At 36.1% G+C, this 16,921-nt stretch overlaps 1 protein-coding gene across 1 annotated transcript in view; it reads left to right on the forward strand.

The window, feature by feature from the left end:
- Positions 1-1,691: 1,691 nt before the first annotated feature.
- RYR3 (ryanodine receptor 3) overlaps positions 1,692-16,921 on the forward strand; it is a 253,363-nt gene continuing 238,133 nt past the window's right edge. Inside the window, exon 1 of the mRNA XM_049825231.1 lies at positions 1,692-1,775. Within this exon, the coding sequence (XP_049681188.1) occupies positions 1,725-1,775 (51 nt within the window). The 5' untranslated portion in view covers positions 1,692-1,724. The remainder of the gene's footprint in view (positions 1,776-16,921) is intronic.

Consider the following 16,921-nt stretch of genomic DNA (forward strand, 5'->3'; position numbering starts at 1 on the left):
CACAAAAACCAAACACAAAACTGGATGTTCAGAACAGCAACCAAATCAGTTTTGTGGCACTTCAGAGAAATATTTTTCTGCCACATTGCCTTTGTCTTGTACAAAGCTATCTTTTTCTTGCTCACAGCAACCAACAAAAACTATGGGATGAGGGAAGGGGAGTCGATGGACTGGCAGGGCCAGCCTGTGCAACTATGTCAGCTACAGGCTTCAGAGTTGCTTTTGGCCTGAAATTGCCTGTTGCTGAATAATGGGATTGTCATTTTTTGGACAGAGTTTCTCAGGGTAGTAAGAGGGAGTGAAATAAAACATTTTTCAAAGCATTTTACCCTTCAAGGAGAGAAACTGTTGGGTATCTCATTGTTTTGCTTTTGTCAATTTTTACTGTAATTAGTGAAAAATCAGAATATTATTGGGGGGTAGGGTAGAAGGGCAGTGTGCATTGGGTTCCATGTCCAGAGGACAGTTGGATATAAACATAATGGTTTGTGGACATAGAGAATCTAGTTTCAGTTCTCACTGTGCTACACTTGTCCTTGTGACACCAAGAAAGTTATACTTCCCTTACCCTCATGCCCATGTTTCTCATTTGTAAAACAAAAAAATGCTTTTACTGAGAAAAAGACTGTATACATATGGTACACTGTAAAGGTATGTATCGATGTAAATATGGACAGCACAAAGTTTGGGTAATGCTTCTTAGGGGTGGATTGTATGGGTAGGCTATGGTTGCAACCTTACCACAAAATGCAAGACCATATAGTGAATTGGTTGACTAGAGCCTCCTTGGTGCTTTTTTCTCCTGTTTCCTTGTGTCCTTTCTCTTTTCCTCCTTTCACTTAAGTAAATTTTGTTCTAGAGTTGATCTATTTTTTCCTTGCTTATTTGCTAATATTGAAGTAATAACTATCAATTTTCATTAATTAAAAATTTCTTCATTATTTAACTAGAATTTAAAGTTATTTTAAGTTTTATTTTAACATAACTGTGGTTTATAGGTCGTGAAGTAAATTTGTACCATCCTCTATACATATTCAGGTGCATTTCTGAAAAGGTACAAACAAAAACTTTGCAGTCCTTAGGATATATTTATAAATACCATTTAAAAGGATAGCACAAATAACTACATATAGTAGGTTCAGATCATTAAGTCATCTTGGAAATCAGATTTGCAGCTGCTTATGCAGAGAAGCAAGAAACGGAAGTTATTGTAAGCAAGCTGAAAATATCTGCTGTCAAAATCAGCTTGTCCTGTGATCATCTGATTTACATCCTTCTGCTGCACAAATCAGTAGGTTCAGAGCTGCTGAATTTGGTACATTTCAGTGCAAAATTGTGTACCCTGATCTGTGAAAATGGAAGTGCAAGCTCTGCTTTCATTAACACTTCATCATTAGTGCTGTTTTGACCAGACAGTATCTGGGGGGAAAAAAATCAACACCTAGTGATGCATATAATGCTTCCTGCAATACCTTAACAGTAGCCTCTAGGGTAGAGAGAAAAGGAAAAGAATTGCTTGCCATGAGCTGGAAAAGCAGCGCAGTTGGCTCTGGCAGTGAGGGGGTTGACTGACAGTCTGCAGTGCAGTGGAGTTAGCTGAGCTCCCTATATGGCTGTGGATTAGCTATATGCTAATACTGATAGGAGAAGAGGAGCTGTACCGAGTGCAGTGAGCTGACGGTGGAGGCGATCAGAGTCTCAGCAGAGCTGACTCCTCAAGAGCCATGGCTGAAGGGGGTGAAGGAGGGGAAGATGAAATACAGTTCCTACGAACTGTAAGTATCTGCTTTTTATAGGTCATGTTCTACAGGATTTTGTGTCTCACATCTATTCCTTTTCTGTTGTATTAAAAATAAAGTGTTATTTCTGTGCTGGGCTTTGCCAAACAGGCGAATTGATTTAGTCAGTGGAAAAAAATAAAGCAAGAATATGAGCTTTAATAGCATCAGGCTGTCTCAGTGTGTTCTTCCTTGAATCTGCTCAATAGCCAGTTTGGTATAAGGAGACCTATTTCCGCTGTAATCCCCTGTGTTTGAAGCGTCCTCGTCAACTTTGTACTTGGGTTTCTAAATGTAGCATGCCAAATATCTGACCTCTGAAACTTCTGTCTAGGTTAGATTTCACTGACATTAACAGAAGCTTTGCAAATAGGAGAGCCTTAAAATGATGAATAAACCAAGCAAGCCCTTGATGACCTCTTCTGATAAACATGCACACAGAAGCACGCTTGTGTGTAGGGAATACCAACAGATGTTGAAGTCAGGGCTCTACAAATGTTTGGGGTATTTTCTCTGCTTAAAGGAAGCTTATTTTAAAAGGAGATAAGGATTTCTTTGGGAAGGGGTGTTAATTAGTGAAATAGCCTTCACTTAGTGTAATTTTCTATATAGAGCCCTCACACCATTCTTTCCTAAAGCTTTACACAAATCTAGTATGACAACCAATTTGGACTTATAAGCAAGTAGTGTTCATGTGTTAATTTTTGGGAAGAGGATAAGATCCTTTTCATGTGTCATCTTGTGTCTCATTATTTTTACCCTGCATGACTAAGAGCGTGTTGTTGTGTAACTAGCATGAAAAAACTGCTTTGATGTGTGTATTCCCTCCTCTTTCCCCATACTGTCTTTACTTTGCATTTATCACAAATAATGTTCCAGAAACAGTCTCCTCTAGAGTTGATACAACTTTAAAAGTGTAAGTCTCTAAAATAAAACATGTTAAGTGCCCAAAGTAGGAAATTACAAGGCTGATTTCTAGGAGGCTGGGAATATTTATTTCTGGGAATTAAAGGTTGAAGAGTGGTGATGGCTGCTGCTGCTTATGTAAATTGTTTAGGTGTAATGAAGTGTCATTAGCACTTTTATGCCTGGGAGAATTTCATGGGGGGAGGGAAATGGATAATCACAATGAAGTATCCTTTCCAACATCCCTCCACTCCACTTTTTAGAGATATCTCTATTACATGGTTTAGTAGATTACTCAGCCTTTAGAAGAAGGTTTTATCAGAGACTGGAGCTTTAAATGAATGTCCTTCATCCTTTCACTTTCTAAGATGTTGCCTTGACTGAACAGTCTTCCTCAGTGATGAAGTGAGAAGCTTTGCCTATTCATAGATAGCCTGTTTGTGCTACATGAGATAGCAATTTCTGCTGCTGTGACCCATTCTCATGCTAGTAGAACTCTATTGCACTTCTTTCTAATGGGTAAAATAAAGTGCTAAATAGAGGTGGTGGGCCAAAAATGGAAACGGTATAAGTGAGACTATGCATAAATGTTCCTTCCCCCTAGGTGTTAGGAAGTTTTTTACAGGGTAAAAAAATGGACTAGATTTCTGTCTTGGAAGCCCTAGCTTCTCCTTGCTGTGAACAATCATACCATTTACAGCTGTCTCCTCGCAGTTATAACTTCCTTCACCTTAGTGGAGAAGGGAACAATTGTTGCTTTGCAGTATACTGAGAAAGGAACCCTTTATTAGGTATTGAGTGCTACACTGATGTAAGCCTTCAGTACTTATTACTTACAGCTTTTATTGCTGCCTCATCACTGTTTGTACGTACAAACATGAAGTACAGTAGCCCGTTAGAACTCTTCCAGTGAAATTGTTGATCAGTCAGGATCTTCTCCAGATCAAAATGTTTTCTGGGAATTTGGATTCCTAGTGAACGTTTCCTAGGCTTGTGAGCTGAATGTTCCTTTGAAATTGTTGATCTCTGTATTCTTATTTTTGAGTCTGTAGATGGAAGTGCTCTAGGATGTTTTAGTCTCTCGGAGATAACTCCTGGTGAGGTACAAAATAAGATTAGATTTCTTTTGAACAAAAAATATCCTGCAGTATTTTTTGAAAGAGCAAGAGTATTAACTCTTAGAAGTCTAGTAAAATTAATTTTTGTTTCCTTAAAGGGAAGTTTTCCCCTTGTCCACCATTTTTTGTTTGTCATTATGTTTTTTTCTTCTTTCTGTTATAGTTTTTTGCATCATTTTTAGTCTCTGCTCATGTAGAAGGGCTAGAAGCTCAGTAATGCAAAAAAACCCCAAACAACCAAACATGTATTTGTTTCTAGGGAGCAGCAAACCTATGTGCATATTTATAAACTTTGGAAAGTTTTTCACTATCACTTTTTGTTCCAAGACATTGCTCATATTTGATTAATTTGGCAGCAATGGGAATGACAAAAACCTTAAGAACAAATTCCAGAGGGGAGAGGACAAGAACACTTTCATTGTCATCATTGTTGTAGTAGTATGTCTTCAGTACCCCTTTCAAGTAAGTCCCAGTTCTTGTGTGAAGTCTTAATGTGTAATGATAGCATTTAAAGGAAGATGTTACTAGTACAGTGCCCCTGACTTGTAAGTTCAGTATGAAAATAAATAAATATATAAATACACACAGCTGCTTCTTACATTGCTACCCTGCTCCTGTGTCTTTGTTATGAAATCTTTGATGTTTTGTTTCTGTAATAATGCTTGGAATTGTTTCTCTAGTTTTCTAGTTGGTGGCTTTCATCTAGATTTGACTCTGGATATTTTGTGTATGTGTGCCTACTTATGTGTTTTGTATGGATGGGAGAAGCAAAACACTTGTTAGATGTGTGTAAATGCAATACTGCTATCTCTTAGTTTCCTGCTGTGGTAGTGTTTGTACTTTAGATGACTTCCCCCTACCATTTGTTTGTTACCCCTTCCTAAGGTATGAATGCATGAGAAATTAACGAAGTTTATGCAGTGTTAGGTGAGAACACATATGTTAACCTGTTTTGAGATAACATGCTGACCTATATAGAGGAAACCCTGTTGCCCTTGGCAGTGTGGATGAATAAGTGTTAAGTGTTCTCACTCAAGCCTTTCCTAGCTACTGGGACTTTACTGCTGTGACAAAGTCCTCTCCTCTGGAAATAAATCCTGAATTCTCTGTCATTCCCGCTGCTACTGAATTAATAAAATATGAGGTGATACCTTCAAGCAGATAGCTTTTGTCTTCATCAGAAATACCTATATAGTCACTTGCTAACAGAGAGCATGATTGGGGGGGGGTGGGGCGGTGGGGAAATCACACCCCTGTACAAAGCATAGGAGCAGTTTAAATGTACTTGTAATGAAGCACGTCAAAGTTGTTTGCCATCTTAGAGTCCGTGTTATGGTGGTAACATTAGTTTAAGTGTATTGCTTTGTTATTTTTCCTGAATATCATTGTATTAATGGAAAGTGTTTCCACTTATTTTAATACAATCTTTTTTTGAGGTGGCTTATAACACATTAGTCAAGAAAGTTTTGCCTTGTTTTCCATGGATCTGAACAGACTGTGTGTTGGTGTGTATGGGTATTGGCATGTGTATGCCTTTGTACATGTGTCTGTGTATGCACGATTCTTTCCCCAACTGGTTACAAATTCTTCGTTTCTGAGTGACAAAGGCCTTAACAATGGATTCTTATTTGGGTTTTGCTCCTTTAACAGCTCGTCTCAATGACCTAATTTTAAGTGTTCAGATAAACCTCTCCAATCACTATCTAAAAATTTACACATGGGAGTGGGAAATAGTTTTCTGTCACAGACTGAGTGTAGTTATCTGTTATACTTAAATAGCAAAGTACTGTTGTTACAAAGACCTAGAATAGAATATTTGGATTTAATTTTTTTCACGATCTAGTTCATGTACATAGATTTACACAGTGAGTTTACAGATTTTTCAGGTATGTTTTTGATCATTTGTGTGTTGAATAGCTGCTCAGAATCAAGACAGTTGGGTGGCTCATACACATTTATATCTGGATACACTTCACTATCTATATTGCTTGAAAACGAGCTCTTCTACTGTTTGGGTGTTACAGATGAGAATGGGAAGTTATCTCAGTTTTACAGTATGAACTGTCAGGTATAGTATGAGTTAGATTTTCTTTTTTTTCAATCACTTTGTTGCCAAATATAAATATAAGAAGTGATTATATCATGCCTTTTTTTATTATTTTAGTAGTTGTACTCAAGTGCTTCAGTTTACCTAGGATTAGTTTGGCATAAAACCAGTTCTTCTTTAGATGCTTTTAATACATGTTGTTTTATCAAATCTGTGTCCCTAGTGGTGTATCCCTAGTGAAATAACAAAGAATGTGTGAAGTGGAACCATTAAAATAATTCATCCTTAACAGTCCAACTTAATATCTAACAGTTATGTTACTAAATGCATGTTGATATTCTGTACCACAGATCTCTGTGGCTTGATTCAGTAAAGTATGAATATCTGCTATATAATGCTCACCAGATATATACTTGCAAACAAATATATCAGACAAATGTCCAAGTGTCAGACAATAATGGAAGATACTTCTCTGGAGAAGTTTTTAGCAGTGGTTAATTAAAAACTGGGAAAATATGGAAATTGTTCTCAGTGAGTTTATATAAAAATGAGATTATATAAAAATTATATAGAAATTTATGTGTAGTAAAAGTCACAAAGGCAAAGGAAAGCCGTAAGATCAAATCAATGTAATTTTCCTGAAGCCCCTTTTAAGGGAGCTGGCTCAGGTTCTACATGCTTCTTGAACAGCTGAGTGTGTTCTGTGGTATTGTTTTCAAGTTAATTAGGACATTTTGTCTGTTGTCACTGAAATGTACTGCAATTCAGGATACAGTAGTTGTCCATTAGTCAATTCCTTTTAGGAAAAGGGTAAAAAGAAAGGAAAAAGAAAGGAATAATAATGTTATATAAAACTTGAGTTGCCTCTGAGAACTGGTGTGTATTGGGAACTTAAGTGATTTATTTTTTTAAATTAAATGTTTAAGTATCTGTGTATCTATTTATCTCTGTGCATTAAATCTCCCCCTCCTGATCCTATCACCACAATTTTTAACAGTTATATAGCAGTCCATACATCTCAGTCTTCTAAGAAGAACAAAATTTGTACAACAAACTAAACAAACAACTCCACCATGTCTTTTCCACTGCATTTAAAAAAAAGAAGTCTTAAAAATAGATTTCTTTTTGCTTCTTAAGCTTCAGGCTATTACCAGTATAGCTACTTGCAATCACTCTTCTTGCTTTATTATCCTTCAGTTTCTACCATGGAAATCATACTTAATTTTATGAATTTATCCTGAGTTAAGTTTCTTAGAACTTGTAGTGTCCTTCTTTATAAATAACGTTGCTCTGTTTATTTTCACTCATCAAATTGCCACTTTTACTCCCTGCATGTGTTCTCAACTTTGTGAATAGGTTTGCCCAGTTTGTCACTATATGCAAAACAGATAGCTTATGCTCATTCTTTTCCTAGGACTATTTCCTTGCTGAAACTCTGGGTAATACTGTAAGATAGACTTACAGCATGACAAATTTGCCAGTGCATCATATGCTGTAGTACTCTGTGAGTGTTTATTTTTGATGAAATAAAGATAAGATCTTCTGCAATTAGTTGTAACCCCTTGTCAAGGCGGCATTTTAAGCAAATGCTCTACTATACTGTTAAACACAACAGTTATGCCTTCAGACTGTGTAGTGTGTCTGTTTTTTAGCTCTGGACAGACTGGAGTAGTGGCTTGGTATCTATATCAGCCAATTACTTTGTAACAACTTTTCTTTTGGAGTGAAATCATCTCATTTAAGCAGGTATTTCAGGCTCCTGGTAAGGAATAGTTCTTTGGGAAAATTGCATCATGTTTACATGAAAAAGGAAACGCTTAAGTAGTTTGGTATGTTGAATATAATGAAAGTTGAAGTTTATTTAATGGTTGGAATTTTATAGCTGTTGTTGAGGAAAAGAGGGTAAGTGGTATCACCACAACTGCACTATAATTTCATAGAACTTCACGTGATTTGTCTTGATATACTTGGGTCTTATTTGAGTTAGGATCTTGAGGTCTGTTCCCAGCTTGTGGTACAAATACAGGATGAGTGGAATGTTTATGCCACCAAAAGCTGGCAATTAAAGTAAGAGGAAAGATAACAGAGGAAGGTAAAAAGGGAATACAGGAAGGCAGTGAAATGATATCCAGTATGTTGTTAGGTAGTAATTTTTACTTTCTAGTTACAGAAACAATTATAAAGTAGATTTACTGGTGTCATGAGGAAAAAAAAAAAAAACCTTTAATAAATACTGGGAAAAATGCATTTGATAGGTGGTAGTGTATGGAAAGACTATATCAGGTAAGGGGGGGGCAGAAAGGACAAAAGGCAAATGTAGACAATGAAGTCTTGCATCATTAGTCAGAGGTGAAGGCTGATTTCTCCCTATCAAATTTAAGGTAGTTGAGTTAGGGGCACACTTCTCAAGGTCCTGATGTTACAGGCTGCTGTTGGTGATGGTACATTGGTACCATGCTCTGTTTCCCTGATACCTTTCTTACAATTTGTTTAGTACGGATGTATAGAATAGATGGTAAACCTAGTTTTTCCTACAAAGACATAGAGCAGTATTGTTCAGAGATGTGCTGTACAACATTGCATGTTGTATTATATGGTATTACAATGTAATGATAGTACATGTACGTATGAAATATGTGTTTATACATATGTGATCATATATACGTATATATGGGATATATACATATATATGGAATATGTGTAATGAGTTGCACTTTTGCAAGCTGCTTCATATTGGCCCAGTCTACACCAGTTAAAAACAAAGCAATGTTGCACTACATGAACTCAGTGTCATGCTTTACTACTGTTTCTTTCTACAGCTTAAATTAAAAAAAAAAAGCTATTTCAAAAATAGATCAGTGCATGTATTACAATAGTATAAATACAGTATATTGTTACAAAATAATTGCAAGATTGGATATAGTCATGATCAGTTTAACTCCTAGGATCTAACTCCTTGTCAGTTTCTTTTCCTTTTTTTTCTTTTTCAGTTTTATTTTTGGGGGGTACAAGCATCACTGCAGGTCTGCTGTAATAACATCAAATTTGTTACAATCAAGCAAAACTCTTCAATCTCATCTTAGAATGCTAGTGAGTTAAAAGCCTTTTCGATAGGATTTGTGACCACACAATAATCCTAAATTAATACTTAAAGTATACATTTCCCTATTTCCCCTAGACCCACTGGTGGCTGTTGTGGGCATTTGTCTTCTGCTCAAGCTCTGCTTCTTGGTGCCTGAAGGGGGATTAATATCTTTGGTAATAAACAGTGAGTTTGCTAGTGATGTTCCCACACTTTTATAGAATGCAGCAAGTGGGTTGCCTGATCTCTGTGCCTTTTTTCTAATCCCCTGCCATGCTAACTGGGAATGATTCATATTGAAATCCAGCTGTGACTATTGCTTCTTTCTCAGTTCCCATGGCAGTGCTGTGACCACACAGCAAAATGCTGCCAGGTGCATTAGATACAGATTCCAAAAATTAAAACAGATGTGCATGCAGGGAGGAGAAGAAAAATAAATTTGGCATGCAGCTATTTAGAATATATTGAACTCAATCACAGGACACTAGTTTAAAGTCATGTATTTCTTGACTTCATTCATGAAACATGTGTTTTCCCCAAATGGCACATAATAGCAGTGCAGATAAGCACAGACTTCTATAGACAGTAAAATTATCATCTCAGTTTAAGAAAACAATTGATAACATAAATACACTTTAAAGATTCAGAAAGAAAACATGAGGCATTAATGTATGCCTGAATATTTTTGTTTATTTGCCAAATGTAGAAATTTTAAATTTAACATTCTTAATGTCATTAAAAAGTCACCAGACTATTCCTTATGTCTATGTGTTAGTAGGATGTAGTGGTTTTGGTGCTGGAAGATTTTAAATTGTATACTAGACATTACTTAAAAAGAATGTATGTTGTTCTAATTGCAGGAGATGTTTTCCTTCTAAATACTTAATTCGCTTGGGTAACTTTTGGAAACTTGTTTTCTGAAAGTTGCAGTGATGTTCTGAAGCACAATTGGCAAATATGTAACATCTTCAGAGTGTGTCTAAAGTAGTTCAGGATTGGGATATGGGTAGGAATTAAGAAAACCTACAGGAAATTGGATTCCTCCTCTGCCCTCCCCCCCCCCCCCCATTTGCTTTTGGTAGTGTCTCACCTGTATGTATGATGCATACATACATATATTTGTCAGCTATTGAGCACCTGCTGTCAGTCAACTCTGAGTCTTAACAGATGTGGTTCAGCTGTAAATAGGAGCTGATGGCCAGTCTGTTGATCAGGTAACCTCTCTTTTCCAGTTCCTTCTTCTGGCACATTATGTCTATGGTGAGGAGTGGCAGCTTCAGTCAATAGAAGCAATGGCAGAGACAACAGCAACATAAGGTGAAAGATTCAGTAGTAACATCAGGTTTGTTCCTTCTACTCGGCTTTTATCCAAATAAGCAAGTGCTAGTTCCTTAGTAAGATGAGTAGTCAGCACATGCCTGAGCTGTTTTTAGTCCACAACAAACATCTCTGTCAATCTTGAGCATTTCAGCTACTTCAGCGCTCAACCAGATTCTCCAATACCTTGTACCAGAAAACCAACTTCCCTTGACCCAGTTGGAACAACTTGAATTCTCTCCAATAACAATATAATACAAAAGAACTGCAGCTTAAATAAAATCCTTTACAAATTACTTGTACAAACAATAGAATTTCAACTTGGAGACTTGAAACAGCTGTTTAGCAGCAGATGCAGAACTAATTTAAAACACTGAAGATTTAATATGCTTTCAAATTGCATCAGCAGGTCCATGTACAAACAGGAGTACAAGGATCATCAATCTTAGAATATATACTATAATGCCTCAGATGATTCACTAAAATGCTTAAGGCCAAATGACTTCCATTTCCTGAGACTCCCTCTGAAGTTCATTGACTGCACTGTCTCATCTTTTCTGTACATGAAAAATGTCCAGAAGACCTATACACCTGGTACATATTAAAGATACTTTATGTCAGTAGTTTGTAGAATTCAGAAGCTGTTTGATAATGTGTAGAAATGTTGATACGGTCAGTGTACAGTCAGTTAATATTTTGATTAAAAAAAATTTAAAACCCCAAACCTGTCAGTATTATACTCCAATAGCCGCCTTCTAAAATGCATATCCATTTCTGTTGCACCTTCCAAAAGATAAAAATCAATAGACTTTATAGTTCCTATGTAGCCAAAGCTGGGAAAGGTAGACTTTAGAATTTGGAAGACCTCAGACTGATTATGTATGTCATGCTGGCATTTTTTGTTACCAGGTAACCTTTTTGTAAAGAATGTTCACAGGACAAAAGATTCTTTGCTGCATGCATGTTGACCATCACAGGAAAAAGTGCTAATAGGGAATAATAAGATTTGATTTCCTCATCAGGCACTGTCTGTGGGAAGTAAATAGTAATTGTATTAATAACGTGCCAAACTTTCATTTAAAACTTTGCATTTTTTCCTTTATTTTATGTGCTATTTACATACATTAGAATTAATAAGGAGTGAGGCTTTTAAAATGCGTAGAACAATATTAACTTTCTAATATGCAGACCCTAAACCTTTCCTGTAAGAGTTGTGGGTTGCTGTGGACTGAATTTAAGACCCCTTACTTGCATTTGTAGTAAGGTTTTGCAGATCTCTTGAGAATAGTCCTGTCTGAATAATGTGGAATTCAGCCTTCGTTATCTTAATTTAATTTAGTTACTTTATTACCATGCCTGGAAATTGTTATAGGTAATCTGGTGTAGGTAAAGTTAAAGGGAGTGGCTGATGGTGACTAGCACTTTTGATGGCTGAATCACCCAGGTGTTTCCACTGGGATGTTAGATGCATTTTTAATTTTTTTTTTAACACAATCTAACAAAAAAATGTGAGCTCAAAGTTCACTACTTACTATATCTTAGGTGGCTGTCTTAGGTAATATTAAATTGGCCCTGTCTTTAATGTAACTCTGTCCCGTGAGTAGATAAAATAGTTGTGTGCTTGAATACTTAGTAGTATCTCAATACTAACACTTAAACCTTGATTCTAACAGATAGGTATTCTCACTGCAATTGGTGATCATTGAGGTTGTTATAAAAGTTTCCATTAAGCCTCATTAAACTGAAATCTACCTGTTTTAGTGAACCTTATGCTGTTAAAACCCTTTAAAGAAATTGTGTCAATCAATATAAATCTCTTCCATCAGTCACTGGGAGTGCCAATTATTCATGTTTGCTTTAGGTGTTTGGTTTTGTTCGTGATTTATTTATTGCATATGTTGTGGTTTTGCTGAAGATATCCATCAACTTTTAAAAATTGCTTCCATAAAACAGAAATCAGGTAAAATTTTGGATCTTGTACAGATCCAAAATCTTTCCACCTGTAAAATTAAGTGACATGGCATCTCATATTGTGCCAGGTAATAAGAATGTAGAATATTTGGATTATAGGATTATCTTTGAATTTGTATCTAATCAAACCCATAACATTTTTTCTCATGTTTTTCTTTATCTTAATAGAGATGTTGATGGGATTTTTTTTGTGTAATCATGATGTTGATGAATTTCTTGCAGTGATTAGAACTTTCTTTTTAGTATTTTGACTTTTATAAAGATGGAAAAAAAATGGTTGCTTTGTATATACATGATGACATCAACTATAATAGCACTTACAAAAAAAGCATCAATATTAGAAGTGCGTTAATACAAATTTGTGTTTTACAAGAGAAGGAAAATTCAGCAACTACTGTAGAACCTTTTTTCCCCACCCTTACCTTATGGTTTTAAAGTGATTTTATGCAGCACTGAAAAGACAAACTTAGTGGCCAAAGTTTGTTTCATAGAAGTGAATATAATGATGTTACTGGAGAAGCGTATAGGGTGTGAGATTATATTCTTCACCAGTGATGTGAACATTCTCCCATTGTTACTTCAGTTTAATGTGTGAAATTGTAAGAGCTTAGTGTATCAAATTTAGCTTGATGAAGAACTGCTTTGCTTTACTCATGCAAATCAGCCTGAGTTTCAGAATTGTTTGTTATGCATTTTGCACCCAATCTCCTTTATGCACAAAATCAACTATGCTGTATGGTGTGCTCATGTGATTGTGAAAGTTAAAAGCAGCATATAGTAGCTACTAAACCAGCTAGACATAAACAAATGGTGAGGTCTAAAATAACTTGGTATGTCATTCGTTGTAAACATTGTTTAAACAGCCAGATTGTTCTTCCAATATAGAATACACTCTAATCACTAAGTTGTTACACAATATGAGTTTGCTCAAGGAGGAAAAAAGTAGGTTATCACCTGCATTTAAACTCTCCACTTATGAAAATATATTGATAATGTTAAATAATTTACTTCATTAAGGAAGATAATTTTATCAGAAGATAAAATATTTTTCTCACTCACGCTTTTGCTCATTTTTTGCTTTGAAATACTACAATTTGATGACTCATTGTGAATGCCCTAGCTAGCCTAACTGCAGATAAGTTACAGAAGCTGTCATTAATGACCTTTTACTGCTAGCCAGAATATAGTTCCTATTTCTTGTCATACCACTGCACAAGCGGTAAGCTGTAAAGTTGTATCCACTAGTGCCTTTTCATTGAAAAAACACCGACTTTGAGAGAAGCTGGATCAGGAAGTACAGTCTCCCCATGATTAATTTGAAATTCAGGAAGCTTGATGGTGTGGAAGATTCTAGATTAATTCTGTGCATGTAACTTTCATTTCATGACAGAAGTTTGGTTTTGTTAGAAAGACTTACCCATTTTTATTTGCTAGGCATCTTCCCAATTCAGCTTCTCTCAAGGTGGACCTTAGGCTTAAATAACATCATTGACTAAACATGGTCCTGTATATAAGGCTTAACTTGCCAACCTTTCCTATCCTTGCCAATACTAAGACCAACTAGAATCATAAGTCACAACATTCTAAAGGGTGAAATGTGTTCACCATAACGTAGAAAATGGGGGGCAAAATCTTCAAGGAAAAAAAAATGATGGCCAAAACATGATAGTGGTGATACTCTGTTGTAGGTAATCTGTGACATCAGTAGAATGTTTCTAGTGCTGTTTAGAAAATTAAACACATAATTGCATAGTTCTATCATGTATTCATGCAATCTAAGTTTATCCTAATCCATTTATCTTTCACATCTGTGTTTCTTTTCTTTGTTTATCTAAAAAACCAGACAGTGTCAGTAATAACAGAAGTCAATAATAACATGGGAGCTGATGGAAGATTATCCTGACCTCAGGCTACTTCCAGGCAACATCAGTCAACAATATCAAACCTCTTTTTTTGTGCATCCCTTAAATCTCCAGCACCCATTGCTGTAGGGAAACACCCTGTCAGCTAGCTGTGTAACTTAGCTATCTCAGAACACCAGATTCAGATACCAGTTTCTGAGTACTGTTTTCTCTTTCTACCATTTCTTGAGCCAGGTGTTTTCACAGTGAACTGGAGCTTGCAGTTGTTACAATAGAAGTCACTGAGCTATTTCTCTCAAGTGCAGCTGCAGAGCACAGAGGCAAAGACACAGTTACTTTTTACTGAAAAGGAGGTATATTGTATAAACATGGCAAAAGTAGGGGGCTTTTAGCAGTGCCGAGTTAGCTTTCATCAGATCATGTCACTGTCCAGGTGCAGTTTTCTTTGGTGTTTGAGGTGACATCTTAAACGTAACTTAAAGATCTCCTTTTGTTTAAGCAGAGATTTATGTAGTCAGGGTTCTTGGCACACATGACCATTATTTGTTTTCTTTAAATGGTTGTGGGTTCTGTACTTTTTCACACTAATCAGGTGCAAGGTTACTGGTTTGCTTGTAGCATAACTGTGCATTGATCATGTGTTTGGGGGGGGGGGTTTAAACAAGGTGAAGTGTTACAATGTTTGCAGAAATGTTGCTTTAGACAATTGTGGGCCATGTGCTGCTGCCCTACAATAGTGGTCTGAAGCAATGGCAACACCTGCTTCTTCGCAGGTATTTCCTCTCCTGTTACAATATTATATACATATAGCAATTGCTGTTTGCTCTGGTTACTTTCTGTCTAGTATATGCATAGTTTGCATGGCTCTTGTGAGTACTAGATGTGTTTGGATCACTGGCTGCGGGCCTTAGTTTTAGTTATTTGCAAGTTAGTGTGATGTTCATGTGTAGAACTTGATAAAATGTTACAGCTATGTGTAACAGTCAGTCCTTGGTAGTTACATGTAATGAGTGTAGTGTTGCTAAATAGTTGGAAAGCAAATGTGCTGGACTTGAAAGCTTGCAGATTCAAAAAGGGAGATCTAATGCTTATGTTGAACCACCAAAACTAATCAGAAATTTAATTTCTATGTTTATATAAAGATTTGCTTGTGAAACAATGACTCAACATTAAACAAGTAGAATGACCACTCCTTATGTTACACTGAGCAGTAGTAATTTCAGTCCAGTGATCTAATGATGGCCAAACTTGAGAGAGTTATCTTAAACCATCTCAAGTGAACCATGATTAACACCTTGGGTTTATCCTAATTAATGTGCTCTGAAGGAGTCTATTAATGTTTGCGGCTGTTCTTCAAGCTGTGGTGTTAATGTAAGTAAGCAAAATAACGTCTAGTACCTGTGTGATTGAATACAAATATATAGACTATCTTGGTAAGCACCATTTTTCTTAATATTTGAGTGGTTTTGATTTAAAAATTAGTAATACTGTTGCATCCAGATAAGGCCATCTAGGTGCTGTACAAACACAAGAAAACAGTACATTGTCTAATACAAAGAGTTTACCTTGTTCTGTGAATGGATGGGCTGCAAATGAGCGCACAAAGAAAAGAGACTTTGGTCAGTGTGAAAAGGAGTAAATCATAACACAATTGAAATGTTACACCGCAAAATGAAGGTGTTACATAAAATTAAAAAAAAAAAAACCAAAACCAGAAAAGAGTGGAAAGAGGTAGTGGGTTACATCTGCAGGGAGGTTCCATCTGGGGGAGGTGGTAGGTAGCTACCTACCAAACAAAAAAACAACCCCAAACTTGAATATTTTGTAGATGGGCATTTGTGATTAGTACCACAAATTCATCGGAAATGGGAATTTGCTTGACTGAAGGCATGGCAGCTAAAGGAGGGATAAGTTGTAAAAGATTTAGTTATTTAATGTGATAAGAAGGAAAAGGGAAAAGACTAAGGTGTAACTATCCCACAGAGGTGGATTTTTTTGGTCTAACAGAAAGGATAGTAATACCATAATGATTAAAAAAAAAAGAAGGAAGTATGGGAGTAGACTTGACCAGGGAGACAAAGAATCTTTATATTCAGTTACTGTGAGTATGCATTAATAGCGAATATTCACAAGGAGAGATTGGAAAGAGAGAGAGGCTGAGACACCAGTTCGTACACATTTCCTCTTTAGCTCTACCTGAGGCTGTAAAAACCAGAGTGAGAACAACTGTCATCCTATCTCTTGTTGCTTGAGGTCATAAAAAATTCAAGAAATTATGAGAAATGGAAGGCTTCTTATTCATTTTTTACATGCATAGCTTGCTAAAATTGGGAGTCTTAAAAGGAGTTTGCTTGCTCTTGATGGAAAATTACAAATAAGTAGGTATTTTTTGTGGAAAAGAAAAACCTCAAAGTGGAATCTATGTTAAAAAATGAGCAAGGTCCCATCTTTTTGAATACAGAAGGAATGCAACAAACAGATAAAGATACTTTACTGTGAACATTGAAATTCTATTGTCACTACTACTCAAAGTTCATCTTCACAGGTTCTTTTTCAGACTTGTAAAGTCAGTGAGACTTTCCAGTCTTTCTTTTTGTCTGCTGTCTGTGCCATATTTTTACCACAGAGCATCTATCTGAAGTATCTTTGCTTAGATTAGTGTTGCATTTGCTTTCATTTCATGTGGAAACATTTATTTAAGTATCACAGGAACATAGAACTGGAAAGAACTTTCTAAGTCATCGAATCCATTTTGAACTGCACTTCAATTTTAAAGCTAATTATATTTCCCCCCCTGCTGCTTTTATCAAGGTACCAATTCATTGTTCTAGTAATCTCCC

This window comes from Accipiter gentilis, chromosome 22 (assembly GCF_929443795.1).
Source record: "Accipiter gentilis chromosome 22, bAccGen1.1, whole genome shotgun sequence".
NCBI classification, from domain to species: domain Eukaryota; kingdom Metazoa; phylum Chordata; class Aves; order Accipitriformes; family Accipitridae; genus Astur; species Astur gentilis.